The sequence below is a fragment of the Mesoplodon densirostris genome, chromosome 10 (genome assembly GCF_025265405.1).
Source record: "Mesoplodon densirostris isolate mMesDen1 chromosome 10, mMesDen1 primary haplotype, whole genome shotgun sequence".
NCBI classification, from domain to species: Eukaryota; Metazoa; Chordata; class Mammalia; order Artiodactyla; family Ziphiidae; genus Mesoplodon; species Mesoplodon densirostris.
This window is the reverse complement of record NC_082670.1, coordinates 72,650,288-72,666,912: the sequence shown is the minus strand read 5'-3', so window position 1 is coordinate 72,666,912 and position 16,625 is coordinate 72,650,288. Positions and strand designations below refer to the sequence as shown.

General features: G+C 39.5%; 1 protein-coding gene across 7 annotated transcripts in view; it reads right to left on the bottom strand.

Annotated features, from left to right (window-relative positions):
* Window positions 1-16,625, bottom strand: part of DOCK3 (dedicator of cytokinesis 3) — a 422,568-nt gene that overhangs the window by 121,284 nt on the left and 284,659 nt on the right. For all 7 annotated transcript variants that reach the window (XM_060109452.1, XM_060109453.1, XM_060109454.1 and 4 more), the window contains 2 exons: window positions 12,245-12,305; window positions 10,873-11,020 (listed from right to left, as the gene is read on the bottom strand). In XM_060109452.1, coding sequence (XP_059965435.1) covers window positions 10,873-11,020; window positions 12,245-12,305 — 209 coding nt within the window. The remainder of the gene's footprint in view (window positions 1-10,872; window positions 11,021-12,244; window positions 12,306-16,625) is intronic.

The following is a 16,625-nucleotide window of genomic DNA, read 5'->3' as shown; positions in this document are numbered from 1 at the left end:
ACACTATAGATCCATGTTAGAGACTCCTGTTGTGAACCTCTCACCTCTGCATGAGCAGGGAGTCATCCTGAGCTAACTTTCTTTATTTTGGTTCATTATTTAACGTGTTCTGTTTTGCAGCAGCACTAACACACACAAAAACCCAGTTAGACACTGAGGCTAGAGACAGTGGGCACTAGAAGTCAAAATAGAGCAGTTCCATGGACAGAGACCTGCTGGATTTGAGTCTTCCTTGTATGGCCTGAAAAGACATTTGGTGCAGATGCTCAAACAACGCATGTCTGAACACTGATAATGGACCTAGCAGATAATGGTCCTGGGTGGATGATGATCCACTGAAAATTGAGAAGGCCTAGGCTAGGAGAAAGAGAAATATGAGCTATTTCTTTACCTGACTTGCAAGTGAGAAGCAGAATTTTTCATTTAGAGTTATTACATATAAAGACATCCTTTAATCTGTACCAAAATCTGTACCAAAATGAGAGTGACCCAATGGTCCTTTACCCATTTAAGAATGAGCTTCCATTTAAGAATGGCTCCCAAACAAGTCCCCTCAACTTAAGGCAGTTTCATAGATGAGGTAGTGATGAAACAAAGAACCCAAAGGCACTGTTCTGAGGAAATGCCTGTGTCTATTCCAAATACAAGGAGAGGTTCCCTTCCAGGCATCACTCACAGAAGAAGCTGCCACCTTGTATTTCCACCCTCACAAAGCCTTTCATGTTATAGGGCATTCTCTGAACCCCTTTATTTTTATCATCACAGCACTGTTTGGATAAGTTACATTATCCTGAAATATCCTCAATCAATGCAAGTTTTAGATGCTTATAAATTTTATCTTGGTTAAAAAATTTTTTAAGAGCAAAACTACACAGATTTAGTAATCATCCTTGGGTATGACCTCCAAATTGAAGTACTGGATGCTACTGTAAAACTCACCTTAAAAGCAGCATAGTAAGTGGCTGTATCATTAAGGTCATATACATAGGCCTACATGACAAATGAAAACATAAAAACATCAAGTGTCCAACTGTTCAGCAAATATGTAATTGGGCCTCAAGATGAATCTCCAGCGAAAGCATCATTAAGGATTCAAACAGTGATGTATCAAAACCAAACCTGATAATGTGCCTTGGAAAACTGTCAGATGACTCAGAATATGGCTATAGTGATGACAGAGACCTAATGGCATGGCTGCACATAAAGAATTCAAATAAAATCTTCTCATAAAATGTGGAAGTGGGGAAAAAGCAATACTTCTCAATTTTACATAATATGTGATTGAGTACATAGTGTGTAATAGTGTTATATTTAAAATATAACTAAAATGATAAATTTAATATTCTAAGTAGTTATTTATTTCATTAAAGTTGGCCTAAAAGTGTTTGGACTTTTTTCAATGTGAAGTTGGAGAGTGGTCATCACATATTCAGAGGCATCTTGTATTTGGTCATATGTACTATTTTTTTTTTTTTTGCAGTACGCGGGCCTCTCACTGTTGTGGCCTCTCCCGTTGCGGAGCACAGGCTCCAGATGCGCAGGATCAGCAGCCATGGCTCACGGGCCCATGGCTCACGGGCCCAGCCGCTCCGTGGCACATGGGATCCTCCCGGACCGGGGCACGAACCCGTATCCCCTGCATCGGCAGGCGGACTCTCAACCACTGCGCCACCAGGGAGGCCCCATATGTACTATTTATGGACACCCTCCACCCCATCCCAATGCTGGCTTTAGCTCCTTGGCATTCCTCTCCTTTTACATCCTAGGCTCCAGATTCAGCAAGCCTTGTGCCTGCCTGAGAGTCCAGTCCCTCTGGCCAAGAAGAAACATGGTATCTATATCAGAATGAACTTCACATAGTGGTTATTCGTTTGTGATTTTTAAGGTTTCTGGCTCACTAAAAAGCGACCTAGTTCTTACACCTCAGCTTCTTGTTGTGATTTTTTAAAAAAAGGATGTGGTGGGCCTCCCTGGTGGCGCAGTGGTTGAGAGTCCGCCTGCCGATGCAGGGGATACGGGTTCGTGCCCCGGTCTGGAAGGATCCCATATGCCGCAGAGCGGCTGGGCCCGTGAGCCATGGCCGCTGAGCCTGCGCGTCCGGAGCCTGCGCGTCCGGAGCCTGTGCTCCGCAACGGGAGAGGCCACAGCAGTGAGAGGCCCGCATACCGCAAAAAGGAAAAAAAAAAAAAAAAAAAAGGATGTGGTGCCTTCCCAACACACATGATATTAAATATCTATAAAGCCAGAGCAGTGGTCATGACAAGAGACATACAGGGGCTTGAGGCCTGAGGCTGACTCTGAATAATAGAAGAAACAATGAGAAGGTCAACAACTAATGAGATATTTTGCTAATTCACTGATTAAAACTATACAAGAGGTTTTTTTATCCTTGCAAAATTCTGTCCTAGCAAAGGCTAAAACACTATCAGTAGCTATTAGTAAAACCTTTAAGCTTCCAATCAAACCTAACAAACATGTCCCCTAAAATTTGTTGGAAAATATTACTTCTCCATAGGGCTGAATTCACTGTGCTGATGTGGATTTAAAACACTAACCCTAGAGGAATCCCATACCATGCACAAAATCGATTTCACAAACATGGAAGTGTCTTTGAAAGTCTGTTAATACTATCAAGTGGAAAAATTATCCTACATTTTAACTCTATTAGTCCTTCAAAAAACTTAAAAAAAACCTAACTTCTCTGTTGAAAACAATATCTTTCTTTGGCTTTTTAGAACTGATATATTAGGCACAGCTCAGAGAAAGGAGCTAAGAAAAAGCTACACATGAATCCCACTTCTTGAAAAGTGACATGTTAGTACTGAAAACTGTTGTTTTAGAAGCAATTAGGCTAATTAAGCTTGATAGCATGATTTCAAGAGAGATGCTGTGCAAGCCCCTATCCACAATGAGAATTTGCACTGAAGCAAGGAACAGCTGATATGTGCAGAGAGATGCAACTCTGGAGTGCTATCTATAAACTCCATGCCCTTAGAAAGGATAGAGTGGAGTAAGATGATAATGATGATGATTTTGGATTAACATTTAGTCCTTTTCAAAGGGAGGAAGTTGTATCAAGAAGCAGGTCCCGGGACTTCCCTGGTGGTGCAGTGGTTAAGAATCCGCCTGCCAATGCAGGGGACATGGATTCGAGCCCTGGTCCGGGAAGATCCCACATACTGCGGAGCAACTAAGCCCGTGCACCACAACTACTGAGCCTGTGCTCTAGAGCCCACAAGCCACAACTACTGAAGCCCGTGCACCTAGAGCCCATGCTCCGCAACAAGAGAAGCCACCGCAGTGAGAAGCCCGCACACCGCAACAAAGACCCAACGCAGCCAAAAAGTTAAAAATAATAAATAAATAAATTTATTAAAAAAAAAAAAAGCAGGTTCCACCACCCATCATTGAAGAGATTTCGTAAATGGAGAAAGGCTGTGACTGATGCATGAAAGGAAGAGGAAACCTGCCAAAATTTCCTTTGTAAGTTATTATTTCAAAGGAAGATCCTCATCACATCAAGTACACAACGCTGAACAAAACAGAGCTTAAGGCAAAATAGGTAATAAGGATATCTGGGCTTTTATTTTGAAATTAATAAAATGTGGTTGATTATACAAAGGCCCAAATTAAGCATAATTGTGAATTAAGTTTACTTCATGACTGAATCCGATAGAACAGATAATTTAGAAAAATACACACAAATATTATGGTAAAGATATATTAAACTGGTGATTGACAGCATTAGATTTACTTTGAAAAAACAATATTGGGTTAAAACCAAAAGGGGAGAGATTTCTTTTTTTAATTCTCACAGTTAGAAATACACTTGCTTTAAAAACTCACTAAACTCACCACTGATCATGTTTTCAGCATTATGATTCATGCCTAAGTCTCTACAAGCAAAGACAGATGATATACCTGGATTCTGTGTTACTTTTCTTTGTTTTTTCTATTGTTTAACAAGAGTCAGGAGGAGATGCACTGCTTCTGTAAGGCAGAGCCCTTGGATGATGAACCCTAAAAATAATGCCATGCTTGGCTGGTGACATAGATCGGTAGGGGCAGAAATGAAGAGTAAAACCTTAGCTCCTTGCCGAAGAGGCAAGAGACTTTTTCTTCCCTCTTGGTTTCCTGGTGCGCGAGGATAGGGGATTAAGAGCGCTGCTTAAAGGGGCTCCACAGACGGGCGCGAGTCGCGACTGAAAGCGCGGAGCCCAGTGACGGGCGTGGGACGCTGGGGCTGCTGCTGCCGCCGCCAAGAAGCCTGTGTGCGAGCACAGGTCACTGCCCACACCGCCCTTCCGGGAGCCTGTGCAGCCCGCCACTGCCGGGGTCCCGGGATCCAGGGGCGGCTTCCCTGGGAGAACGCACGGCGCGCCTCGGGCTGGTGCAACGTCACGCCGACCTCTGCCGCTGCAGGCTCTCCCCGCACTCCGTGCCCCTCCCTTCCGCCCGGCCTGAGTGAGCCAGAGTCCCCGAAGAGGCTGCTCCTTTAACCCTGTCCTGTCTGAGCGAAGAACAGACGCCCTCCGGTGACCTACACGCAGAGGCGGGGCCAAATCCAAAGCTGAGACCCAGGAGCTGTGAGAACAAAGAAGAGAAAGGGAAACCTCTCCCAGCAGCCTCAAAAGCAGCGGATTAAAGCTCCACAATCAACTTGATGTACCCTGCATCTGTGGAATACATGAATAGACAACATATCATCCCAAATTGAGGAGCTCGGAGTCAGTGCTGTGCCTCTGAGGTGGGAGAGCCAACTTCAGGACACTGGTCCACAAGAGACCTCCCAGCTCCACATAATATCAAACGGCGAAAATCTTCCAGAGATCTCCATCTCAACACCAGCACCCAGCTTCACTCAACGACCAGCAAGCTACAGTGCTGGACACCCTATGCCAAACAACTAGCAAGACAGGAACACAACGCCACCCATTAGCAGAGAGGTGGCCTAAAATCATAAAAAGCCCGCAGACACCCTAAAACACACCACCAGACGTGGACCTGCCCACCAGAAAGACAAGATCCAGCCTCATCCACCAGAACACAGGCACTAGTCCCCTCCACCAGGAAGCCTACACAACCCACTAAACCAACCTTAGCCACTGGGGACAGACACCAAAAACAACGGGAACTACGAACCTGCAGCCTGCAAAAAGGAGACCCCAAACACAGTAACATAAGCAAAATGAGAAGACAGAAAAACACACAGCAGGAGAAGGAGCAAGATAAAACCCCACCAGACCTAACAAATGAAGAGGTAATAGGCAGTCTACCTGAAAAAGAATTCAGAATAATGATGGTAAAGATGATCCAAGATTCTATTTCCCAGATCCAAAATCTTGGAAATAGAATAGACAAAATGCAAGAAACAGTTAACAAGGACCTAGAAGAACTAAAGATGAATCAAGCATTGATTAAAAACACAATACATGAAATTAAAAATACTCTAGATGGGATCAATAGCAGAATAACTGAGGCAGAAGAACGGATAAGTGAGGTGGAAGATAAAATAGTGGAAATAACTGCTGCACAGCAAAATAAAGAAAAAAGAATGAAAAGAACAGAGGACAGTCTCAGAGACCTCTGGGACAACATTAAACGCACCAACATTAGAATTATAGGGGTTCCAGAAGAAGAAGAGAAAAAGAAAGGGACTGAGAAAATATTTGAAGAGATTATAGTTGAAAACTTCCTTAATATGGGAAAGGAAATAGTTAATCAAGTCCAGGAGGCACAGAGAGTCCCATACAGAATAAATCCAAGGAGAAATACGCCAAGACACATATTAATCAAACTGTCAAAAATTAAACACAAAGAAAACATATTAAAAGCAACAAGGCAAAAACAACAAATAACACACAAGGGAATCCCCATCAGGATAACAGCTGATCTCTCAGCAGAAACTCTACAAGCTAGAAGGGAGTGGCAGGACATAATTAAAGTGATGAAGGAGAAAAACCTGCAACCAAGATTACTCTACCCAGCAAGGATCTCATTCAGATTTGATGGAGAAATTAAAATCTTCACAGACAAGCAAAAACTGAGAGAGTTCAGCACCACCAAACCAGCTTTACAACAAATGCTAAAGGAACTTCTCTAGGCAAGAAACACAACAGAAGGAAAAGACCTACAATAACGAACCCAAAACAATTAAGAAAATGGGAATAGGAACATACATATCAATAATTACCTTAAATGTAAATAGACTAAATGCTCCCACCAAAAGACACAGACTGGCTGAATGGATACAAAAACAAGACCCATATATATGCTGTCTACAAGAGACCCACTTCAGACCTAGAGACACAAACAGACTGAAAGTAAGGGGATGGAAAAAGATATTCCATGCAAATGGAAACCAAAAGAAAGCTGGAGTAGCAATTCTCATATCAGACAAAATAGACTTTAAAATAAAGACTACTAGAAGAGACAAAGAAGGACACTACATAATGATCAAGGGATCGATCCAAGAAGAAGATATAACAATTGTAAATATTTATGCACCCAACATAGGAGCACCTCAATACATAAGGCAAATGCTAACAGCCATAAAAGGGGAAATCGACAGTAACACAATAATATTTGAGGACTGTAACACCCCGCTTTCACCAATGGACAGATCATCCAAAATGAAAATAAACAAGGAAACACAAGCTTTAAATGATACATTAAACAAGATGGACTTAACTGATATTTATAGGACATTCCATCCAAAAACAGCAGATTACACTTTCTTCTCAAGTGCTCATGGAACATTCTCCAGGATAGATCATATCTTGGGTCACAAATCAAGCCTTGGTAAATTTAAGAAAATTGAAATTGTATCAAGTATCTTTTCCGACCACAATGCTATGAGACTAGATATCAATTACAGGAAAAGAGCTGTAAAAAATACAAACACATGGAGGCTAAACAATACACTACTTAATAACGAAGTGATCACTGAAGAAATCAAAGAGGAAATTAAAAAATACCTAGAAACAAATGACAATGGAGACACGACGACCCAAAACCTATGGGATGCAGCAAAAGCAGTTCTAAGAGGGAAGTTTATAGCAATACAATCCCACCTTAAGAAACAGGAAACATCTCGAATAAACAACCTAACCTTGCACCTAAAGCAATTAGAGAAAGAAGAACAAAAACATCCCAAAGTTAGCAGAAGGAAAGAAATCATAAAAATCAGATCAGAAATAAATGAAAAAGAAATGAAGGAAACGATAGCAAAGATCAATAAAACTAAAAGCTGGTTCTTTGAGAAGATAAACAAAATTGATAAACCATTAGCCAGACTCATCAAGAAAAAAAGGGAGAAGACTCAAATCAATAGAATTAGAAATGAAAAAGGAGAAGTAACAACTGACACTGCAGAAATACAAAAGATCATGAGAGATTACTATAAGCAACTCTATGCCAATAAAATGGACAACCTGGAAGAAATGGACAAATTCTTAGAAATGCACAACCTGCCAAGACTGAATCAGGAAGAAATAGAAAATATGAACAGACCAATCACAAGCACTGAAATTGAAACTGTGATAAAAAATCTTCCAACAAACAAAAGCCCAGGACCAGATGGCTTCACAGGCGAATTCTATCAAGCATTTAGAGAAGAGCTAACACCTATCCTTCTCAAACTCTTCCAAAATATAGCAGAGGGAGGAACACTCCCAAACTCATTCTACGAGGCCACCATCACCTTGATACCAAAACCAGACAAGGATGTCACAAAGAAAGAAAACTACAGGCCAATATCACTGATGAACATAGATGCAAAAATCCTCAACAAAATACTAGCAAACAGAATCCAACAGCACATTGAAAGGATCATACACCATGATCAAGTGGGGTTTATTCCAGGAATGCAAGGATTCTTCAATATACGCAAATCAATCAACGTGATACACCATATTAACAAACTGAAGGAGAAAAACCATATGATCATCTCAATAGATGCAGAGAAAGCTTTCGACAAAATTCAACACCCAGTTATGATAAAAACCCTGCAGAAAGTAGGCATAGAGGGAACTTTCCTCAACATCATAAAGGCCATATATGACAAACCCACAGCCAGCATCGTCCTCAATGGTGAAAAACTGAAACCATTTCCACTAAGATCAGGAACAAGACAAGGTTGCCCACTCTCACCACTCTTATTCAACATAGTTTTGGAAGTTTTAGCCACAGCAATCAGAGAAGAAAAGGAAATAAAAGGAATCCAAATTGGAGAAGAAGAAGTAAAGCTGTCACTGTTTGCAGATGACATGATACTATACATAGAGAATCCTAAAGATGCTACCAGAAAACTAATAGAGCTAATCAATGAATTTGGTAAAGTTGCAGGATACAAAATTAATGCACAGAAATCTCTGGCATTCCTATATACTAATGATGAAAAATCTGAAAGTGAAATCAAGGAAACACTCCCATTTACCATTGCAACAAAAAGAATAAAATATCTAGGAATAAACCTACCTAAGGAGACAAAAGACCTGTATGCAGAAAATTATAAGACACTGATGAAAGAAATTAAAGATGATACAAATAGATGGAGAGATGTACCATGTTCTTGGATTGGAAGAATCAACATTGTGAAAATGACTCTACTACCCAAAGCAATCTACAGATTCAATGCAATACCTATCAAACTACAACTGGCATTTTTCACAGAACTAGAACAAAAAATTTCACAATTTGTATGGAAACACAAAAGACCCCGAATAGCCAAAGCAATCTTGAGAATGAAAAATGGAGCTGGAGGAATCAGGCTCCCTGACTTCAGACTATACTACAAAGCTACAGTAATCAAGACAGTATGGTACTGGCACAAAAACAGAAAGATAGATCAATGGAACAGGATAGAAAGCCCAGAGATAAACCCACGGACATATGGTCACCTTATCTTTGATAAAGGAGGCAGGAATGTACAGTGGAGAAAGGACAGTCTCTTCAATAAGTGGTGCTGGGAAAACTGGATAGGGACATGTAAAAGTATGAGATTAGATCACTCCCTAACACCATACACAAAAATAAGCTCAAAATGGATTAAAGACCTAAATGTAAGGCCAGACACTATCAAACTCTTAGAGGAAAACATAGGCAGAACACTCTATGACATAAATCACAGCAAGATCCTTTTTGACCCACCTCCTAGAGACATGGAAATAAAGACAAAAATAAACACATGGGACCTAATGAAACTTAAAAGCTTTTGCACAGCAAAGGAAACCATAAACAAGACCAAAAGACAACCCTCAGAATGGGAGAAAATATTTGCCAATGAAGCAACTGACAAAGGATTAATCTCCAAAATTTATAAGCAGCTCATGCAGCTCAATAACAAAAAAACAAACAACCCAATCCAAAAATGGGCAGAAGACCTAAATAGACATTTCTCCACAGAAGATATACAGACAGCCAACAAACACATGAAAGGATGCTCAACATCTTTACTCATTAGAGAAATGCAAATCAAAACTACAATGAGATATCATCTCACACCAGTCAGAATGGCCATCATCAAAAAATCTAGAAACAATAAATGCTGGAGAGGGTGTGGAAAAAAGGGAACACTCTTGCACTGCTGGTGGGAATGTGAATTGGTACAGCCGCTATGGAGAACGGTATGGAGGTTCCTTAAAAAACTACAAATAGAACTACCATATGACCCAGCAATCCCACTACTGGGCATATACCCTGAGAAAACCATAATTCAAAAAGAGACATGTACCAAAATGTTCATAGCAGCCCTATTTACAATAGCCCGGAGATGGAAACAACCTAAGTGTCCATCATCGGATGAATGGGTAAAGAAGATGTGGCACATATATACAATGGAATATTACTCAGCCATAAAAAGAAATGAAATTGAGCTATTTGTAATGAGGTGGATGGACCTAGAGTCTGTCATACAGAGTGAAGTAAGTTAGAAAGAGAAAGACAAATACTGTATGCTGACACATATATATGGAATTTAAGAAAAAAAAATGTCATCAAGAACCTAGGAGTAAGACAGGAATAAAGACACAGACCTACTAGAGAATGGACTTGAGGATATGGGGAGGGGGAAGGGTAAGCTGTGACAAAGTGAAAGAGCGGCATGGACATATATACACTACCAAACGTAAGGTAGATAGCTAGTGGGAAGCAGCCGCATAGCACAGGGAGATCAGCTCGGTGCTTTGTGACCACCTAGAGGGGTGGGATAGGGAGGGTGGGAGGGAGACGCAAAAGGGAGGGGATATGGAAACATATGTATATGTATAACTGATTAAATTTGTTATAAAGCAAAAAAAAAAAAAAAATAGCCCCGAAATGTAGCAGCTTGAAACAAAAAATAAAAATAAAAAATAAAAAAAAAGAAAAATCAAAAAAAAAAAAAACACCTTAGCTCCTCAGAAAAACTGGCTTTTCTTCAATGACAGGGCAACCTGACTTGTGATCATTCTTTGAAGAAATTTACATCAGTAGTCAGCTCAGTTACAACAGCTGGTGGGCAAGTATTAGACACAGATGACTCTTTTACAGCCAAAACACAGGAGAAATTAGATTATTAGCTTTCCTGTAAATACGTAATAAGGTTGGCTAGTCCTGGAGAGAAGAGGAATTGTGTATTACCAGTCTTTTACTTTAGAATAGAATGTTCCAAGTTCAGCTGCTTCAGAATCACCTGGGAAGCTTATTAAAAATACAGTTGCCTGGGCCCACACCAAACCTTTAGCAGGAAATCTTTGCATTTTCAAAAAACTCCCTATCCTACATAACCTGATGAGTCTGTGTCCTGCAAAGCTTGAGAACTTCTGCTCTCAAGGGCAGTGCTGGGATGTCTTATGTTGCAAATCATTAATATTTCTGAGGTCCATTACTCACGTGTAAACCTTAAGAACAAAATCCTTCTCTTCCTTTAATTCTGTGAGCGACTGCAGGACATCCAGGATGCTTAGGACTGCACAGCCATACGGCCGCCGATAGTGCAGATGAGCAGGGCCCTTCTTTGAGTCATTCAGGAGCATCCGGCCTGGGGCACAGCAGAAACACCAGTCAGACTGAGGAGAACTCCATGCTCCTCTATAGCACCACCAAATTGTCATCCAAGGATGCCAGAGCTATAGGTATCTTAGAGATCTTCTAAATTGGAAGACTGAAGATGAAGGGAGCCATCCAAGGATGCAAGGTTATTTATGTAGAGGAATGCCAAACAAGCCTTTGGCCAGGGCTCTTCCCCTGCACCACATTCAATTAATCATCCTTACTACCCACCTCAACACCAAGAGTCCATTTATTAATCATATGCGAATGAAACAGTGGTTTCATGAATTTCTTAGAAAAACCAATGTGCTAATATATTTTAACTTCTTAGTTGAATATTTTAGCTGAGAGGTAAAAGTTATGTATACAGAGATAATGAGGACAATGTACTATTCTTCCAACCAAATTCTTCCAGCCAAAGCTGCTCCTGAACCACTGTAGGAGCAAGAAGAGTCTCAGAAAGTAGATGGGAGCTTAATTTTCCTGCTTACCAAGGCTGTGCTTATAGTGGCAAGAGGACTTGCAAATGCAGAACTGGAACCTCAACTTTATCAAGTACAGCAAAACAAAAACCCAAAGTACAGCAAAAGAGTTGTTTCGTTGTTGGCAAAACAACTCTTTTGCTGTAAAGGATATGCCAGAACCCACTATGAAAGAAGACTTGGTTAGTCATGGGCCCGCAAATTATGTCATAAACTTAAAATAAGACTGGACAAATGAACCACAGGCACCAAAAATCTTGGGTGGGGTAGAAGTGAGATACCATCCATCTAGTGCAGTAATGACAGTAACTCTAATTTTGTGGAAAATAGCATAGATACATACTTTTTGATACAAAACACAGCAAAGGCCATTCACTACCTGTTAAGCTGGCAGCCCTGGCAATCCGTTATAAGATCTCTGAGGCAGAGGGCTGGTACAGAGGCAGAACATTAGATGGAGAGAATGTAAAAAAGCAGACCACTTGAAATAAAAAGTATGGGTCCAAAAACAAATAGGGAGCAGAAAATGCTTTCATGTCTATCAAATTCAGCTATTGCAGCAGCTGAGCTTAAGGTACAGCTCCAGTACAAGCTGGACTCTAATCCTAAGACCTGAAGTACCTGAAGTAATCCTAAAACCTGAAGAGCTAGGCAGAAGACAAAGGTCATACACAGCAGATATCCCAAGTTGGGGTGGTCTTAGTCATGTGAATTGATAAAGTGAACCGTACCTATTCGTATCACATGGGCAACTATATATAAATCTCTCTTCATATCTTTGCTGCTCAGATCCTAAGAAAAGAGAAAAAATAAATTAAGGCAATGAATATATAGAAAATAATTAAAATTTCATTTTGAACCTCATAATGGTTTGCTTTTGCTGCTTTTAGCATATGCTATAGGTGGGGGAAGGGGATTAAAGCACATAGCAGTTTAGTGTTTATAAGATTCCTGCAGTGAAAGCCTGGACATCTTATATGCCCTTGGAAGATTATTTTGTTGACAATATTTTTCCAGTTCTTATTTAGACCACCTATCTCCGAAAGTTCTCACATTAGAAATCTCCATGACATTGACTTATCCATGTTTATTCCAAAATCATAAAAAAACATTCTGTAACAAAAGAAATTTCCAATGTAGAAAAAAAATTGGGAAAACACCAAAAGGCTCATTAATGACTGAAGTTCTGAAAGTTTACTCTCTACTAATTTTCTACATTTATTCTGCTGTCCACAAACGATTATTATACACTAGATGTGTTCCCTTGAAAAGCGATTACTTTGGTTTTAGTGAAACCTCAATAATTAGATCTCCCATTTCTAAATTTAGATATGTATCATTTATGCTGAAGTATAAAGCTGAAAATAATTTTATCTGGAAAATTTTAAGGGCTTCCTTTAAGTAAACAAATCTGATCCAGAATCACTTTTAAAACTAGAGTTATAAAAATAATTTTATACATTATTTATGTGTAGAACACATTTTGAAAAAAAATGTTTGAGTATATATTTATATTTTATTTAACACATTATACTCGAAGTAATAAAGCTTCCTTTAATATGTATCGTTTCAGACTTTCACCAGGTCATCAACCACTGCTCACTCCCAGCCACTGTTATGAATTAATGATGATTGAAGGAGTAACCTCTATCTTTAATGGGACAGGTTCCTGTGATTTCCCTTTTGCTTCTAGGAAAAGGTCCCTTAGTTCAATTTCCTTCCCATCTTTCATCTTTTGATTTGTCCCAGATACCTATCTCTTTTCAATAAAGCAGGAAAAGGGACAATCAAGCAGCAGTCATGATTTTGAATGAGCTTTGGATCCAGAATCCCCATGTTTGCTTTATGTTTATGTTTACCCTGTAGCAGGGTTAGGTCTAGGGTGAGGCAAGCAAGCCATCTAAGGTATAAAATTTAAGGTCTCATTCTCAGGATCCTGCGCTTTGCTTGCCTCACCATAATCCCAGCTCTGCCCTGTAGAGTGGTCCTGAACATATGAAAGAAAAGGAGACATTAAAAAGTAATTTGTAATGGTGAAATTGAAGCTTTTAGATTCTAGACCGTTATAATATTTTGCCAAATTCTTGATGGAATAATGAAATATACTTACAATGAAATGGGTTACAAAATAATTTAACATAAATTGTTATCTCTGGAATCACAAAGATATATTTTTGCATGAAAGTTCTTTTGATATTGAAAAATGATGTTTTAGACTCCATTTCAATAATTCCTTTAGGGCTTCCCTGGTGGCGCAGTGGTTGAGAGTCTGCCTGCCGATGCAGGAGACACGGGTTTGTACCCCAGTCCGGGAAGATCCCACATGCTGCGGAGCAGCTGGGCTCGTGAGCCATGGCCGCTGAGCCTGTGCGTCCGGAGCCTGTGCTCCGCAACGGGAGAGGCCACAACAGTAAGAGGCCCGTGTACCGCAAAAAAATAAAAAATAAAAATAAATAATAATAATTCCTTTAATTTAAAATGATATCCTCCAAACAGTACTACATTTTGCTAAATATTAAGATGACTACTAAATAACAAATAGAAATTAAAAAACAGATTACCATTTTTACATAATTTTTGGGATAGAAATATGTCTATTACTAAAAGATATGTAAATGTTTGACACATTTCAAAGTGAAATGGTCTTCTACATAGCTTAGATTGTGTTAATCCAAACTATCAAATAACCAGTATAATTATATATCCCAATATACGTAGAGAATTCAAGCCAGTTACCAAAGATGATCAAACACTAACCAGATGGGCTGTACACAAGAGCATGGGATCTCTCCTTTGGTTCTGGTTCAGGTGAGTGAAAGGAAGAAGCCTAAAATGTAATTTATAGTATTTTCTAAATGGCTGGGTAGGGGCTCTTTCTTACCATGTTGTACATGGTACCCAGAACATTCTGTGGTATTTATTTGAGGTCAGTAAAAATAAGATGACAATAATCAGTACCAGAAAATATTTTAAGTAAAATTATTATTTGTGAGTTCCACATAATTTCAGTGTCAAAATTCAGTGTAAAGGCTATCTTATTAGATATGAGATATAATATGGTTATATTAGATATAACCATATCTTATTAGATATGGTTAAACACAGTTACCATAGAGTTATGTCACAAGACCTGTGAAACCAAGGTGGGGAGAGAGGTGACTCACCCACCATTCATCTGGTGAGCAGGGTGTGAATTTAGATTTACTCACTGGACCTTATCCTCCAATCCTACATAACTAGGAAGCTGGTTCCCAACTACCTGGTGGGTAGAAAGGACAGTGACTCAGGGATCAGCATCTTGACTCAGTTACAAATATTTCATCTGAAACATGGAAAAGTCAATTCACTTTCCTGTGCCTGGACTACCCTTTTTCTGTAGAGATAATAGGATTTACAAATATAAAACACAGCCAATTTATTCATTCTTATGCTGCAGAAAAGGAGGCAGTATTTTAATAAATGATGTTATTGCACTAATAATTAAATTCATTCTTAATTCCAAGAAAGCACTACCTAAAATTCTATTTTGAAATGTGAAAAAGTAAATGTAAAAAATATGATGCCAATTAATGCAGGGAAAACAACACAAGTTCATTCTCTGAGCTGATCACTCAACTATAATAGAAAATAAACATGTATTCATTTGTTTATGTAACAAATCGTTAGTATTTGCCAGGCACTGTGTGTGAGGCACTGGATATCTAGTAAGGAGTAAATACACAGACATGCTCTCTCATGCTCATACCACACAGCCATTGTTAACCATGAAAGTCATCAAAATCCTCACTGTATTAGACATTTACATAAATATGAAACACCTCCTTCTTGGATAAAATTCTTCCTGCACAGGGAGCTCTGAAATCTAACATAGTCAGAAAAAAACAGGATTTACCAACAGCAAGATTGTGCATGGATAATGTGACTGCCTATAATGTGGCTCTGAAGTCAGCTTGAGTAACCCTGCAAAACTGCTCCATTTGTATGGTTCCCTTTTCTTGATGCTAAGGTAAGCTAACATACTGGCACTGACCACAGCTGTACCTGCATTTTCTTGCATTTACTTGAAAACTCTGTAACACGTATGCCAATCTGGAAAACTCCTTTGGCCCACAGGAGGAACTCAAGTCTTAGATAGTCAGAAAATAGTTTCCACCAAAATTATTATTTTGTATAAGCTTAAAGTGAAACATGAAAATCCTGGCTAGAACAATCTTGTTTAAAAATCTTCTAGGTTTTGAAAAAAATTCCTCAAATCATTTTTTTGGGGGGATCTTTAAAAAAAGATCCAGGGCTGTACTGCAAAGGGAACTACAAAAGTGGGTATTTTTAGCAGCCTTGTGCCTTCTCATTGTGGCAGAACAAGATCACGTCTTAAGTGTTACGTGCATCTCTGATTTATAAAGCTGGAGCTACAGCCTAGGCCTCTGGGTCCCTATAGATAATTAAAATGCTGTTAAACGAAAGTTTTGATTTACTGTATAATTACATTCAAATATCATAATTAAGTTCATTTTTCAAGAGACAAGGACTGCACTCATCACATTCAAGGACAGCACACATGCACGCACACGCACACACGCGCACACACACACACGCAGCTCTGTTCCCACAGTGCCAAAGAACAAGGAATCGACAATTTCTTTTGCTGCTTTAACCAAACAATATCAGAGCACGAGGATCTATGAAAGACTCCTAAGGTCACTGAGACATTCTAGACAGATGGGTGTCTCATCTCATTCTAATCCTGTTTCAGGAAGGTGGCCCCAGAGAACCAGCTCAGTGTTCAGGTAGTCTCACTTTAGATGCTCTCCCCCAATATTCTAACCTACATCCCATTACCTGCAATTTGGACTCTTTCCCTTGTTTTCCTGTTGAAGAGAGAGCATTGATCTTTCCAGACTAAACCATCTCAATTCCCTTAGCCGTGCTCCTGGATCTGCTTTTCCTGCTTTTTCTTCCTGTATTATCTCCTAAGCTTTGAACGCTGAGCTCAAAGATGTAAGAAACTTCATGTTAGCTTAGCTAGATTTGTAAATCCTTCATATCCGAAGCAATTTCAATAGAAGTTATTCCTGTAAAAGTGGCTTCTGATTCTGCAGTAACATCATTTGA